The 16,363-nt window shown below is 43.8% G+C and overlaps 1 protein-coding gene across 1 annotated transcript in view; it reads right to left on the bottom strand.

Moving 5' to 3' along the window:
* Positions 1 to 16,363, bottom strand: part of si:ch211-286b4.4 (zonadhesin) — a 58,756-nt gene that overhangs the window by 13,586 nt on the left and 28,807 nt on the right. Inside the window, exons 34-59 of the mRNA XM_049575908.1 lie at positions 15,525 to 15,740; positions 14,703 to 14,881; positions 14,300 to 14,402; positions 14,015 to 14,173; positions 13,697 to 13,859; positions 12,223 to 12,326; positions 11,956 to 12,135; positions 11,621 to 11,842; positions 10,338 to 10,517; positions 10,004 to 10,195; positions 9,319 to 9,468; positions 9,090 to 9,193; positions 8,106 to 8,308; positions 6,184 to 6,404; positions 5,932 to 6,078; positions 4,872 to 5,036; positions 4,310 to 4,461; positions 3,933 to 4,101; positions 3,634 to 3,742; positions 3,077 to 3,213; positions 2,754 to 2,879; positions 1,958 to 2,137; positions 1,013 to 1,237; positions 740 to 866; positions 382 to 581; positions 68 to 280 (exon numbers count right to left, since the gene is read on the bottom strand). Of these exons, the coding sequence (XP_049431865.1) occupies positions 68 to 280; positions 382 to 581; positions 740 to 866; positions 1,013 to 1,237; positions 1,958 to 2,137; positions 2,754 to 2,879; positions 3,077 to 3,213; positions 3,634 to 3,742; positions 3,933 to 4,101; positions 4,310 to 4,461; positions 4,872 to 5,036; positions 5,932 to 6,078; positions 6,184 to 6,404; positions 8,106 to 8,308; positions 9,090 to 9,193; positions 9,319 to 9,468; positions 10,004 to 10,195; positions 10,338 to 10,517; positions 11,621 to 11,842; positions 11,956 to 12,135; positions 12,223 to 12,326; positions 13,697 to 13,859; positions 14,015 to 14,173; positions 14,300 to 14,402; positions 14,703 to 14,881; positions 15,525 to 15,740 (4,326 nt within the window). The remainder of the gene's footprint in view (positions 1 to 67; positions 281 to 381; positions 582 to 739; positions 867 to 1,012; positions 1,238 to 1,957; positions 2,138 to 2,753; positions 2,880 to 3,076; positions 3,214 to 3,633; positions 3,743 to 3,932; positions 4,102 to 4,309; positions 4,462 to 4,871; positions 5,037 to 5,931; positions 6,079 to 6,183; positions 6,405 to 8,105; positions 8,309 to 9,089; positions 9,194 to 9,318; positions 9,469 to 10,003; positions 10,196 to 10,337; positions 10,518 to 11,620; positions 11,843 to 11,955; positions 12,136 to 12,222; positions 12,327 to 13,696; positions 13,860 to 14,014; positions 14,174 to 14,299; positions 14,403 to 14,702; positions 14,882 to 15,524; positions 15,741 to 16,363) is intronic.

Raw genomic sequence — 16,363 nt, 5'->3', positions numbered from 1 at the left:
AACCAGACCTGATGATTGTTGGACAGTGGAAAGACAAACTAAGACTAAGCACCTGATTGGATCTAACCTGCTGGTGAGGTGGAGGAGCTGCCACAGGGAAAGCAGGCCTTTTGAGCAGGCAGGTGGTTGAAGGTGCCCGCTGGACATGGATGACAGTCATCCATTGTCTTAACATTAGTAAGATTACCGAAGGAGCCAGGGGGGCATGGTATTGGTTGGGTGGACCCCATGGGACAAACATACCCAAGAGGGCAAGGGAAACTCTTGTAGTGGTCTGCACCTGTTGAATTATAATAAAGTCACACTTTACTCAGAGTTTGCCTATCATAACAACACACATACATTGATATCTGGGATGATTTACGGTGGTGAGTAAGGTACCTGGGGGGCAAAAGTAACCTGGCAGACATGAAAGGCAATGTGGGATGGGGGAAAGGTACGGACGATAGGTGCCTCCCTCACACACACTACAGCAGCTGTTTTTGGATCCTCTGAGCCCACTGGTATTCACAGGCATGGAGCCCCCTTCACAGGACTTCATGGCAGAGCTGTTGGCTGGGCAGTAGTAGGGAAATAGACAGCTGTGGGGCATAGTAACAGGGTTATTTATAAAGCTTTTACCCACATGGTGTACGATCAGGCAAAATTTATTAAGCTTTTCAGTTACATGTCCATGTCAATTTTACAAACGTGTGTTTGCATTCCAGGTGTCAGAGTATTGGACCTTTTATGCACTCACAGTTGTTTGGGGGTCTGGTAGGATTGAGATCCCTCCGGACAGAAATACCCTTCAGGACAGACTTGAGGCTCGGCAGTCTGAGGTCCACAGTATGAGCCAGCTCTGCACAGCCTCTCTGAGACTGCACCTGGATTACGACCAAAAATTCATTACTGCAGTACCTCTTTACTGTCTTTAGGGAGAAAGGTGCTTATTAAAATGAAAGACTCAGAATTATTGCAAACAGAATATTACACACAATGCCAACATTATACACTGTATCAATAAACCTACCCATGGGACATTGATAGGAGGCCCTGCAGGGGATCCCCTCCTCATTAGGCTTCCCTGTGGCCCGCGGGTCTGGGCAGAAGGTCCCACCTGCACACGGCTCACACTGGCTGGGTGCAGCAGCTCCAGGAAGAGGCCTCTTGGTGCCTGCAGGGCAGAGGATGGGGGGTCCAGACCCACTGCACCAGAAACCAGGTGGGCAAGGACTGCTGGAGTAGTCCGAAAGTCCTGGAAAATAACACTTTTCTGAAAACTGCTCATCATTTCACATGCTATGAGCAAAATAGAAATAAATTTGCTGCATCATCGTCCACACACATTGAGCAGGACCTTAAATGAATAAAAGCGGAACTAATAAGCTCATGAAAGTGACTCCAACGTTACAACCCACAATTTAAGAAGCCTTTTTTATGGCTACAAAGAGCCAGAGGGAGAAGAGGGAAGGAGACCACATACTGGGAATCAACCACTATTCTAGATAAAGTAACAATGTGGATTATATTTTGAATAATGTCAAGCATTTTTGAAGAAGATTGAATTTTTTTATATATAAATCCATTACTAAATCATTACTATAGCCTCAGATATAACAAGTTTTAAATTCAGTGTGTTCAGTCACATTATACCTCCTTCACTCTTATCTCAGGCAGAGGCTCAGGCACATAATATAATATAATAATGTAGGTACATACTGAAATTAATACAACCTTGAGAGGTAATTTTCTTTGATCTGTCCTTACAAATGTAAATTCAACCCACCAGAGAGAGGACTACCAAGGTGTATTTTACACTTCATTATACTGCAGGCACAGGATGTAGTGAATGAATGAATGAGAATAGAGAAAAAATCCCCCGTAATGGAAAATGAAGGAATCTGTGACATATGTGTTAAGTTTATATTCTTAATGAGTGGTTGTAGCCTGTTGCGTGGGGTGCAGTATGTCAGACCTGTGCTGTTACAGTGTGAACCAGGAGGGCAGGGCAGGCAGTCACCCTTGCTGCCCGCTCCAGGGGAATCTCGATAGGTGTACAGCGGACATGGCCTGGGTCCTGTCCCTCCGTTAAAGTCACTGCCAGGCAGACCATCGCAGTAATGAGCAACCGGACACAGATGAAGGACTGGGTCTCCTGCAAACACACACACGCCAACATTTAGGAAGGAAAAGAAAAGTTTCGGATTTGTCATGGTGAGGTTATTTTACGCCATATATGTTATGGTTTTGCCGATCAGTCAAGGAATCCTGTTCAATACTTTATTGATCGCTTTTAAGGCTCATCAAGTACTCGCCCCTGGCTACACTTCAAACCTGTGCACCCTTCATTATCCCATCCTCTGTTGTATTTTTTTTAAGGCAGGGCTCTTTCCAATTCACAGCCTGTGGTTGTAACTGTAATCCAAAGATCCTGCTGGAACCCACTTATAACTCAGTTTACACATGAGACACACAGTGGCTGCAATTAACTATCATGTAGGACAGCAAGCAAACACTATGCTGCTTCCCAAGCATCAGAATTGAAAACCGTCTTCTTGACCAAAAATAGAAATGACCAGTGTTAATTACTGTCAGAGCTGCTTTGATTGCCGGAATCAATGTCTCAAACTCTGCCATTCCTTTTCATCACTTCTCAAAACCAATTTGTCAAAAAAGGCCTCTTCATAATTAAAACTCCATCCTGCATTTTTAATCTGAAAAATGGATTACACTAGCTACAGAAACACTCAGACATAAAGAGAAGCTCATACCAGGTTTACACCAATACTGAGGTGGGCAGGGTAGACAGTCCTGAAGGCTGGCAGCTCCTGGGGAGCTCCTCATGGTGTTTGCAGGACACAATTCAGCCTCCTCTGCGCCCTCAGGACAGTAGAAACCTGGAATAAAAAAAACTTGCAGGCATTAGCAATTAATTCTAAATATTTAAAGAGTAAAATGATTAAATCTCTAAGTTAAAAAGTTGGAAAACTAATCTCACATGTCAAAGAATGTATGATAAGTATGACACCAACAAAAAACATAAAAATGAAAGTGTTTTTGTTCGTTTGTTTGTTAAATAATTGATGTATTGTACCTGGCGGACATGGTCCAGCACACTGCATGCCCCACTGGCACTGGGTCAGATTAGACACTGGTCCCTGAGGGGTGAAATCGGCACTCCCAGAAAGGCAAAGATAACCCGCCGCGCACAAACCCTGGATCTTACCAGCTCTGAAGAACATATACACAGGGTTAGTTTAAACTCACGCAGAAACACGTATACACACAAAGACAATTCAAAGACACTACAGCGTATGCTTCATTAGATACACAGAGTGGTAATTACATTGTTTCTAACATTTTCACCCGCCATATCTACATTCATTATATTTATGCATATTAAGGTGTTAATTTGACTGTTGAGTGAACCGTGACTCCTGAACATGATATACTCCTGCATTGTGCTAATTGTGAGTATAATCAGGGCAGAGATGAATGTTTGCCTCGAGCATGTGTCTGTGCGGGATGTGCGTGTAGCCATTTGTGTGTTCCTATGTGTGCGTGTGTTTCTGGATGTTTGTGAATGTGAGACAAGTGCACATTCGAGAGCTTATGCATGCACACGCAGGAGCTGTGATGTATCCTGTGTACCTGCAGAACTTCCCCGGAGGGCAGGGTAAACACTCTCTCTCATCCTGTAGCCCTCCTTGCTTTGAATGAGTGTATGTCCCATTAGGACAGGGCTGAGGCACCATTGTGCCTGGGAAAAAAAAGATGCAACACAGTGGAGACTGACAGTGTGATTAATTGCATGGTGATTATTACAAAGGAATATGTTTTTGGAGTAGAACACAAGAATGACAGACATTTTTTGTGTTCTTGGGGATGGCTTTTCAGGTTACACATAAATTAAATGTACCCCTGTAGTCAGAATTGTCCTTTTAGAATACCTGCAGGGCAGAATGAGTGTGGTGGGCATGGCCATGGCTCTCCCACTATGGCCTCCTCACAGTAGAACCCAGGTCGGCATGGGATGCAGCTATCTGAGCCTGGGTTCGGCTGGTACTCTCCTGTAGGACAAGGCAGGGCCATGGCAGAGCCTTGTGGACAGTAGTGGCCCTTGGAGACAATGAAAATGACAAAGAGGATGTGACTCAATGCAGCAGGACATTAATAATAATCAATATGGCACAAGCTTCTCCAGGAGAGATACTGCTAAGAAAACAATAGTTTGAATGGAAAAGGGAAGGACAGAGAAGGGAAATCAGTGGAAGAGAGATAATATAGAGAAAAAAAAGTAATTAAATTGTATATGGAAAACCCATACCTTGGGACAAAGGAAGGCATATGGAGTGGTTGAAGAGAAATCAAAAGGGCAGAAGAAACCAGCAGCACAGGGGCCACTGGGGTCGGCCAGACCCTCGGTGGAGCAGTAGTGACCAGCAGGACAGGCAGAGCAGCTCTCCATGGACACCCCTCCTATGACAACAGATAACAGTGATGCAGATCAGACAAGCCGACAACAAAAGATCCCATTAGGACCTCTTTCAAATGCAAATGCTAGCTCCTAATTAAAAAGATGATATGGATATCAAATTATTCAATCCATCACACAATGGTGGGACTCTAACGGAAAACAAGCGTGGATTTGCAATAGCTGCAACCACATATGGGCATGCATTCGCACATTTTTGTCAAGTGAACAGTCAATTACCTGTCTAATCTTTCCACACTACCACTGGCATGACATCCTCACACACATAAACACCTGACCTCTTCAGATGCCAAAGGGTGGGGAAAATTTTGTGAACCAACCAGTCAGCCAAGTATAGAACTGCAGGTTGCAGCTTAAAATGCCATTTCATGATGAGTGTAAACACTATGTGTACCGATGGTGTTGCGAATACTGCCAAGAGGGCATGGAAGTGGGGAGAGGCACCCTGCTGGACAGTAGTGGCCCACGGGGCAAGGGCCATTCCTGGAGGAGTTGTCGGTGCGCTGCGGTGTTGGCTCCATGGCTCCACCTTGGCAGAAATAACCCGGCAAACAAGGACCTGGACAAAAACACAAGGACAGAATCAATCTGTTCCTTTGTTACTGAGTAGTTTAACTTGTATAATAAGGGTGTGCATATTATTTAAGAAATGCTTAAATAATGTGTCATCAAATATCTTGTCTCCATGTGTTTTGGATGATCAGGTCACAAGTGGACAGCTTGAAGTGAGTTCACTAATGTGTCCCCATTGTGTTTTAAAATCTGATCACTAGGACCACAGGCTGGTTGGTCTGAGCAGCCGTGACTTCACCTACGGGTTCAAGGATTCCCATTATGAAGCCTCAAGTTTGGAATTTCGGCTGTCGCCATCTTGTTTTTTGGAGCCAGGGGTGTCCATACTTGGAAGTGGGCAGAGTGGTGAAGGAGTAAGGGATGGATCTGACTCATAGACTGTAGCATCGCCTCGCTGACAGCCTGTCACTCAAGCCCTTAAAAATGCAGAATTTTAAGCCCTAATAAAATGTAAATGGGTGAATTATATAAAAATTCATGCCTGTACAGTTGTCATGAATGTTGAAATCATCTACAAAGATCAAAACATTGTACCAGGCTGTAAACATGTTTATTTCTGCTGAAAATTTGGGCACTTGAACATGGAGGTCTATGGGGACTGACTCGCTTCTGGAGCCAGCCTCAAGTAGCCATTCAAAGAACTGCAGTTATGTTTTGGCTTCATTTTACAGCCCTGGAGGTTGCTGCTTGCTCTTGCCAGTCAAAACAACAACATGTTCAGTCTTTGCCAATGTAGATGATATACATGTTTATGTGCATATAGAGTGGGTAAGTGAGATCTGAGTGAGGTGTGAACAGAACTCATAGCTGTCCACTTGTAATTGGATCATCCGAGACACATGTTAATACCAGGCTTACACAGGGCCTTTGTGTGTGGTCACCTTGTGGTTTTGACACTCCGTATGAGCCACAGTACAGTCCAGAGGGACACGGTGTGCACACAGAGGGAGAAAAGGCTCCTGTCTGGTTGCTGAAAGTCCCTAAAGGGCAGAGCTCAGGCAGGGCTGTCCCAGCAGGACAAAAATGACCTAGGAAGAGAGCACTTATCAAATATTGGTTCATCAGTACACCAGAACTTGACCACTGGACAGTATTGCTGCTGTAGATTTAAAGTTTATTTTCACCGTCCTCACCAGCTGGGCAGATAGAGGGCTCTCGAGTAGCTGTGGAGGAGCACATGGTCCCTTTGGGGCATGTTATACAGTGGGCTGCTCCAGGGGCAGGACTGTAAGTGCCTGGCTCACAGGGCACCTCACTTGCTGAGCCAACAGGACAGCTATGGCCAGCGGGGCAGATGTAGCCATGGGAACCATCAGACGGGGTGGAACTGGAGCTGCCACCCAAGCACACATACCTGTAGGCATAAACAGGGAAAACAATCTTGATGTCACAAGTATCGCCACAAGCTGCCATTAGCAATGTTGAAAAATCTGTCAGTCAGGCAATATACTCTCCAAACTTGGGAGAAGTTGTCATTTTTGCAGTGGTATTTAATGTGTAATGTAACGTGGTAGAGCACAGCCCTCAGGATGTGCCCCAAACTTTACTTTAATGAGGCACAATTTCAATGGGCAACACTCCAATCTACCAGTACTGACAATCTAAATCATTTGAAATGCACTCCGCAGTATTTTTAATGCTAATGCAGTTACCATTACTGTCATATAATTATAATTATTAAGTTCTAATGACTCAGAAATATAGGCTTTCAGTGGCTTAGTGGGTAGAGCAGGCATCCCATATACAAAGGCAATGTGCTTGCCACACTATCCATGGGTTTAATTCCAGCCTATGGCCCTCTGCTGCATGGGCACGTTATGGACACAATGTCTTTGAACTGCACTGAACTTTAATTCTGCTTCCCCCCAGTTCAAATTCCTCTCAGACCGTCTCATTTACCGCTGATAAACGGAATAGAAATAAACAGCAGCAGACACGGTGAAGTGCTACAGGTGCTTTAAAGTGGGTTTTATCTCTGACTATTTATTGCGGGGCACATTTGCAACCCAATGCAACAGATAGCAAAGTGTTTCGAGTGGGGATCTTATTCTGCTGAAGACACCTGCTCCCTCTCCTGCTGAGGCTCAACAGACTCTCATGTAAAAGCCATCTGCTGCCCTCAATTATCCGTCTGATTTTGTGTATGCTGGCTCGCAATTGATTTTAGAACACCGGATATCTTGCTGGGATATTGGTCTGGTCCCTTTAATCCCTGTATAAATCCTACACATAAATCCAAATATACTTTCAGAGGACGAGGTGAGACCACTTTGCAGTCGACATTAGGACGAGAGTGAAAGCAGGAGAGAGACTGAGATCCATAAATTTCCTTTTTCTAAAAAATAAAATCGACCTAGAGCTACCACCTTGCAGTTGTATGCCTCCGCTTACCAGTCAAGTTGCAGTTTTAGTTTCCTTCCATGTCTGTCCAGACTCGTATGTAACCATGATAGCTGACAATGCTTCAAATATGAATGCAAAGTAGCGACAAATTCTAAAATGTGGATGCTTCAGACACATCTTCAACCTAGGTGGACCCCCACAATCAGTGTCACAGATTCAGTATCCAAATTCAGTCTCCCATTCTGTTCCTGAGTTATAACATTAAAAAAGGCCAGAAAAGTGTTTTTACAGATTATGATGTCACAGTGACATTGACCCTTGACCCTTTGGATATCAAATGTCTTCACCTCACTCCATCATTATATTCTATTAGGCATTTGTGTGAATTCGGTCACAATTACCATATGAATTCTTGAGTGATGACCAAAAACATATCGTTGAGTCCAAGTAGACATTAATGTCAAATGTTAAGAACTTTCCTCAAGCCGTCCTTGAGATATCATGTTCACAAAAATGGGACAGACAGACACCCCAAAAACATAATGCCTCCAGCAATGGCTCAGAAGCATACAAAAGAAGGGAAACTGTATGAAAGCATGACAATTTTCTCGACCACTCTCTTTCCAGGTCAGCTTAAAACTGCCAAGCAAACAATGAGAATGATACCTTATATGAAAAACAAAAAAGGAAAGCAAAGAGCGGAAGTTTTTACCCAGCATTACATGGGAGAATATCTGAGAGCCGTGCTAAAGCAGGCCTGTCGCAAAACAGTCCAGGGGGGCAGGGTGCACATTCATCCACACCCCTCAGTCCTTGGGAGATGGAAAGAGAACCCGTGGGGCAGGGGAGTGGATAGCCAGTGCCAGATGGGCAGTAGTGACCAGAGGGGCAAAGGTTACTTCTGGTAGAATTCCCCTTAAAAGGAGAAAAAATTAAAACATTACAACACAAATAACATTTGTATTCTTAATGGCATGACTTCCTAAGAACATATACATATTACTAAATACATATACATAAGTATGAACTGCCTGCATGCATCTTAATGTCTTCTAATGTGCCAGACTAATGCCCTCTCTAGAGGCTGAAATGTTTAGTACACCTCACAATGCAAAAGTACTTAAATGAACACAGAACTTAAGTAAAAGTATGAATGTGCTCAGCAATATGGCAATATTTGATTTAATTTGTTGTGTGCAATATGTTGTGTGGGCCATTTTTGCCCATGATATTAAGGAAAGCTTATGGAGGGACCAAAATGGAGAGCAGAAATGTGTCCAGTGACAGTCTTGGTAAGCTCACTGTTGGATTTAAATATTTCTCGTGTGCCAGTGAAAATTTAGGCATGATGGTACTGCTGGAGGCAGAGTGATTTATCATCAAGCAACCATCAATAAGCGTAGCTAATTAAATGCAAATGGGGCCATTTTTTATAGCTTGTGTACAAAGTTGACATTTTCAGCTAATGGTGCTGCTAGAGGAGAGATAATGACAGAAAAATGGGTAAAACAGGGGAAACAGGGAGGATTAATGTGCTCAGTCAAACTACTGATCAGATTTTGATTTTATTCCTTCTGGACGTGGAAACTTTCATACGAAGTTTCGTTGGATGAAAGTCACAATGTCACCAGAATCATCACTGACCAGCATTACCAGGTTACAGACCAACTAAAGCAACAGAGAACAAGAACAACACCTGATACTCGGTAGAGTTGGGGCTGGTTGATCCAGCAGGACAGTAGTATCCTGCCTCACAGAGTCCTGATGGCTGGGACAGACCAGGCTGAGAGCAGAACATTCCTGCAGGAAACACCGACGGAATACATGAATCATCATAAAGATTTGAAAGAGAGTGACGTAAAATTATATTAAATGAATGAGGGGTCAGGTTATGATCTAGAACAAAATACTAATCCTTTCCACACCAGCAGGACAGAGCAGGCAGGCATCAGGATTGGAGGCTCCCAGCTGGCTCTGCACAGTGCCAGTTGGACAAGGGAACTCCAGTCCCAGAGTCAATCCTGGAGGACAGTAGTATCCAACGGGACACAGTGCAGGCTGTACAGTTCCTTCAACTGAGCCACACCAAGAAGAATTAATGAACACAGATATTATCAGATGAGACCAATAAAATAAACAGTGTTTTGAAACTTGGAATGTCGAACATTATTGACTTTGAAGATACAGCTGGACAATTAAAGAAACAGACTCTGACGCTGACAATCAGTCAACATTTACGTAGATTAGCTGAGATAAATTAAGGTGTAACATCCATTAGCTGTCCTCAAGATGCATTAGCTCTGCTCCGAAAAGTAAAACTACTTAATGTGTCTCACAGAGTGGCTGTGGACAATCCCCATAGACTGGGTGAGAATTTGTCACTTTCATTAAAAAGTGAACATATGGGCTCATTTGGCAGCTGGCTAGCCAATGATTTGTGTCCTTTAAACACGTCTCTGATCTTAGCTGTGGCCCTTGTTAAAACATGGCTGCACTGCATGCTAATCTATTGTGACTACTGCTGGAAAATGAATTACAATCTCTAGCCCCCAGTGCGTGGATTCTTCTCTGTATGAATATTGCTCCTCTAAGACAATCCATGTTTCCCACCTTGACAGTAGTACCCAGGCGTACAGGTGGTGCAGTTGTCTTGATGTGTGTTGCCTGTTTCAGAGCTATATGTCCCCGCAGGACAAGGAACTGGGACTGTTGTGCCTCTGGGGCAGAAGAAACCAGCTGGGCACAAAGCATCATCGGCTCTGCTCGAGCCCCGGTCACAGTAAAACCCTGCCCAGCATTCCCCTAGGGCACATAATTTGAAGCAACACATTCAAATGGAGGATATTGTCATTAAAATTCCAAGATTCAGGAGAAATTTGCATTAAATATAAAAACGTACTGAGAAATGCAAACTGTTATTTTAGGTGTCTTTTATCCCACCTACCTGCTGTCAGTCCCTGTTGGCAGAACATCCCAGGTGGACAGAGAGAGCCAGTTCTGTTGTCAGTTGGGTTCGGCACTGTGGCACCCATCAGACAAAGAAACCCAGCAGCACACGATCCTGAAGGCCTCACCAAACCTTCAGACCCACAAAACTGACCCACTGGACAGACAAGGCACTCACCTGCCAATAAAGATTGACAGCTTTGACTTCAGTCCAAACAGCAAAACAAGCTACCTACAGGGTATGTCTCTGAGACGGCTGTTAAAAGTGCATTTCAAGAAATAAAGAAATTGTTTTGCAAGACTTGAAATGTTGAAAAGTTTTATTTCATTGTAGACTAGTCCGACACGTTCTCATCCCAAGTCATCACAAATGACCGCTTTGTCAGTGGCCCTTCAAGGCCAGAGCTTGCGCCAAGCTATTAAGGCAGTGTCAGAGGCAGCTGAGAGAAGCAGCCAGTGGCTGTGGATGAAGAGGCAAGACTCCTGCTGGGCCCCCGTTTGAGAGGGTTATCTGGGAGACACATTGCGGGGACTTGATCACCACCCCCCCCCCCCCATGTAGGGCCTTCCTCAGTCGAGGGTGTCTAGTAAACACCCGATGAGATCTGGGATATACTACTGAAGATGTGTACCCTGGATCACCCTCCAAAGGAGAGAGCCCACCAGAAAACTCCACTGGATCAACATCGGCAAGTGTATTCTCTAGGTACGCGCTCGCACTTAAAGGACTGTTTACATCTCATCCTGTGGTTTGGATACCCTTCTGCGTCTGCTGTTGACGTCAACAAAAGCACATGGTTGGGTTTAGAAAAAACAGATTCTTGGTTTAGCATTCAGGAAGTAAACACCAGGCTCCTGTGTGAAAGTCTGGGGCATGTTGGATCCATCCACTCTATAGAGGGACTATCCAGCTCCTTAAATTTCATTGTTACCGGCAACCTGACATCCTCTACCAATGCAACAGGTGCCATCCCGGCCGACCGGCAGCATATCATACCAACGCGGAAGATTACGTCCAGCCATGTTAGATACTGATACCGCCCAACCGTTGATCATACTGCCAAGAAAGGTGGCTTTTGGTGTCGAGTGTCTGACCCCAAAATCATTGACAAAGGGGGGTATTCGACGACTCTTGCATGACAACGGGCTGACTGGTCTAATTACCTTGCCTGAAATTTTTTTCTGTCTAAAGAAAATTCAGATTTGACTGAAGCCCTCAAGAATTATGCCACAACATCTGCCTTAACAAGTCATTGACCCACAAAGGTTCTGGGTTTCTACCTGTGGTGGTGAGGCCGTTGCTGGGACTGTAGGTGCCTTTGGGGCAGGGAAGAGGCTGACTGTCTGGACTCTCCCTGGGGCAGATGTAGCCAGCTGGGCATGGCAGAGGGCTGGAGACTCCAGTGGAGCTTCCCCTGGAGGAGCTAGGACTCAGGGACTGGCAGTGGAACCCAGGAGGACAGGGATTACACTCTTTCTGGCCTGATAAATCCTGGAACCAGCCTGGCAAAGACATTCAAACAATGACATCTTCAGAGAGGGTGAGGGGCTTTGTACAGTACAAATAAAAGTCAGTTTTGCAGAGGTATGTTCAAACAGTGTAACTCCTTGTTTACCAAGAGGGCATGTTTTGCAGTAGTCTTTGCCTTTTCCTCCAGTCTCATTCTGGTAAGAGCCCGCTGGGCAGGGTGAGGGTACACTGCTGCCCTCGACACAGTAGTGGCCTGCTGGGCAAACACCTCCAGATATACTTGACATTGGAGTAGCAGTCTGGGATCCCTCTAAACAGTAGAAACCTGGGGAGAAACACTTCAGTGAAATGCTACACTTTGATATCAAGCAAGAAATTGCATCACACCAACATTTTCCGTCTTATTTCTGACCTGGCAGGCAGGGTCCAGAGACTGCAGAGAGGCCGGTCTCTGAACAGTAGAAGCCAGGACTGCAGCTACGGCACTGAGACTCATCCACGAGCCCACTGTGCTCACTGTCAGAGGATGCATGCTAATTATCAACCACAGCAGTAGTCAAGTGATTTCATGCAATTGGATAAAAAATGCTCAGTAACATATCACAGAAAGCACAGCTCTCTATGCCAGCACCTCAAACAATTTTCAAGGATAACACTTCAGATAACATTTCCTATTCATCTTCAGTGTCAGTGGATTTGATTACATCTCCAAAATTTCACATATTACTACTAGATACAACCCAGCTGCCAGAATAAAGGTCAGCACTGTACGTTTCAAAAAAACTCACCATGTTAGGGGTTAGGAAAACATCATGTTTTGGCTAAAAATACCTGTAATGGCCACTACAAACACCTGGAAATGTCCTGAACTCTTGTTAAAAAAATACCCACTTCTGTCACTACAAACGTGGTTGGTCATGTCCAACACTGTCATAAAATATACCTTCTTTGATCACTACAAACACACCTGAATATGTCCCCAACTTATATTAAAAATACCTGCTGTTGTCACTACAATCATAGCTGTACATGTCCAAAACTGTCATAAAATATATCTGCTTTGGTCACTACAAACACACTTGGAAATGTCCATAACTCTTATTAAAAAATACCCACTGTCTTCACTACAAATGCTGGACATGTCCAAAACTGTCATAAAATATACCCTCTTTGGTCACTACAAAAACACCTGAATATGTCCCCAACTTATGTTAAAAATACCCACTGTCTTCACTACAAATATTGCTGGACATGTCCATAACTGTCATTAAAGATACTCACTTTGGTCACTAGAAACACACCTGAATATGTCCCTAACTCTTGTTAAAAAATACCTGCTGTCGTTGCTTTAATCATGGCTGGATGTGTCCAAAACTGTCATAAAATATACCCGCTTTAGGCACTAAAGACATGCCTAGAAATGTCCTAAACTCTGGTCAAAAAATAGTTGCCCTTGTTGGGACAAACACAGCTGAACATGTCCTAAACCATTGTTAAAAAAGACCTGCTTTTGTTTGTCTCAAACAGTGGTCGGCTGCTCTCTGCTGCTTGGCACCCTTCTCATGTGTGTGTCACTTTTCCCTGCCCCTCCTGATGAGAAGCTCAGCTCATACACATGTAATCTGAGCTCCATCATTCATATGAAATGTACACGTTTAACATATTCTCAGTTTGCAGGAACATACACTGCCAACATTTTATTCTCAGCATTTATTCATTTTACTAAAGTAAGCTACTAAATACATACAGAGGAATGTTTAGTCACCATATACTGTAATACTGTAGTATTAGTGTAGTTTCAGAGTTCATCATCCTAAATATCATCATGGATATCATAAATATCCCTCCCATATGGGTAGATTATTAAGTATGTAGACATATTGCACCTGAATGTTCCTTTTGGGCATGGTTTTGGTACAGAAGTCCCCACAGAGCAGAAGAAGCCAGGAGGGCATGGAAACCCAGTCAGACTGTCTTGTGCTGAAGGTTCAGATGCTCCGCCAACACAAACAAAGCCTGCAGCACACAGCCCACTGGGGAACGTCCTTCCTGTATATAAATATCATTCAAGCAAGGTTTTTATCACCCTAATATCAGAGCAGCCATTTACCTATAATTGTTTTTTAAAGCATCACTAAATTTACACTGGAGCTGTCTGCAAGATACACAACAAATAAAGGACATGAGAGGTGAATGCAATGTACCTGTTCCTTTGCAGTACATCCCAGGGTCACACAGTGAGCACTGCCGTTCTTCAACCAGTCCTGATATGTTTCCATAGGTGCCTGCTGGACAGGGATGTGGATCTGCTGATCCACTGGGACAATAAGATCCTTTCTCACATGGGAGTGGGAGAGTCATTCCTAAAGTACAACAAAATGACAAAGAATTCTCTGGTTAAATCTAAATGTTAATGTTAACTACACTTAAGTTCTCAGCTGCTAAAAATGCTTATGTCATCCAACAATTTGTCGACCCTTCAACGTCACCTTGATCTCGACAATAGAAACCAGCAGGACATGTCTGACAGCTGCCTTGGCCTTGTCTGTGCTGGTAGCTGCCTGGGAGGCAGGCAGTCTGTCTGGCACTACCCTGGAGCAACCATTACATTGATTTTATTAGAATTTATATCTGGGGAATAACAGGCATCATCGGGCATAATTATAGCGCAACAATAACAGTGAGGACTGAGACAGACAGCACAGGAAGAGGAGTGAGACAGACAGGAAAAAACAGAGAGGAAACATCAATTGACTTTAAATATGCAGTAATTCACTTGTCAAGACAGAATGAAAACCTCAGCTGAGGGGGAAGACTCATGCAGAGACATCACATACAACATTCAGCGATGATGACAGACAATAGCTTGAAGACTAATACTGGATGGATGACCTTCTCACAATAATGTCCCACTGAGCAGACATGTTGTTGTGGTCTCTCAGAGCTCTGTCCCTTAGGACAGTAGTAGCCTTCTGCGCAGTGGCCACTTGGCTCGGCTTTTCCTCTTTGGTGGCAGTAGTGACCTGGAGGACACTGCTGGCAAGTTTCGACTGCTGACCCACCGAGGGACCCTGATGGATATCACACAACATACATATAAACTGGAGATTAGGTCATAAATTGACTTCTTAAAAACGTCTTAAATTAACTGGTGTTTCATCTATGCATCCGTGTTTACTTGCACACAAAAGTGACGTAATGAACGCATTAAAATAGATAAGACTGTTAATTCAATGCAAAGTACAGTACCTATTCCCTCATCAGTTTCTAATTCATAACCATACAAAGGAGCTACAGCACATTTTAATAGGATTCGAATTGTCCGCCGCGAGACAACAATACAATTACACGATTAAACCACTTTGACTGAAATTATTCATAGGCACCCATGGGGGAGAAAAAAGGCTTCTATGCAAGATATTCTTCTGCACCACTGAGCTGCAAAGATAGACACCGGTTCATGTAAGGACATTAGCAAGAAAAACTGACGTGTGCAACAAAGAGGATTAGGTGTTGTATTTCTCAGTTTAGTATTATGTCTCGTTACTCATCCGTCATTAATTCATGACCGAAAAAGGGCAGGGGATAACTGACTTATCATGAAGTGTCTCTCTTTTCATAAATAAATATGAAATCTAGCAAACAGTTTTCTTTTGACAATTAAATCAAGTAATCTAACAATTAAAGCTATTTAACAAAAAAGCAAAAGCTCACTTTTTATGGTTCCAACAGGGCAGGGTAGAGGAAGAGGAGTTCCAGGGGGGCAGTAGTGTCCTTTGGGGCAAGGGGTGGCGTGTGGGTTTAAAGAGCCTGAGGGGCAGTGATACCCTGCAGCACAGGGTCCTGCCGGGGCATCTAGACCAGTCTGGTTACAGTAAGAGCCAGCCTCACAGGGCTGAGGGTAGGCAGAGCCTAATGGGCAATAAAAACCTGAAAAATAGCCACGAAAACATTACTGATATAAATCAACTTCAGCAAGACCAAAAGTCCAATCAGGAGGATTACTGTTTTTGTGCAACACTCCCTCTGGAGAATGAGGATTTTCTCAAATTCCATCATTCCCACACCCATATATTCTGCCTCTCCTATTTACAGTTAACCCAACACATTTTTAAATGTTCCAGGGGGGAGTAATTACTTTGCTCCAAGGATTTAATCTGTTCCTTGCTGGTCTGACATTAGCTGTTATTTCAGTGCAGCTGTTTTTCTTGCAAACCACTATATAACTATCTCCTCAAGAAGAAAGTCACATTCCAGCATGTCAACTTTAAGGTCTTCATATCACTGTAAAATCTGGCTGAACTCAATTAAAAAAAATCTGGGGCACTGTTTGCCTTGAAAAAGGTTAGTAAATATGACCATTAGTCTTAAGTTATGTTTATTTTCTATCTAACGTTTGAGCGGCAGTAGCTCAGGCCATAAGTATTTGGCTTGGGAACCGGAGGGTCATCACTTCAAGTCCTCGTACGGACCAAGTAAGGAGCGTGGACTGGCAGCTGAAGAGGTGCCAGTTTGCCTCCTGCACACCAGAGGTGCTCCAAACAATAGGGAAC

This window comes from Epinephelus fuscoguttatus, linkage group LG5 (genome assembly GCF_011397635.1).
Source record: "Epinephelus fuscoguttatus linkage group LG5, E.fuscoguttatus.final_Chr_v1".
NCBI classification, from domain to species: domain Eukaryota; kingdom Metazoa; phylum Chordata; class Actinopteri; order Perciformes; family Serranidae; genus Epinephelus; species Epinephelus fuscoguttatus.
Note: the sequence above shows the minus strand (reverse complement) of the source record. Positions and strands in the feature narration are given on the sequence as shown.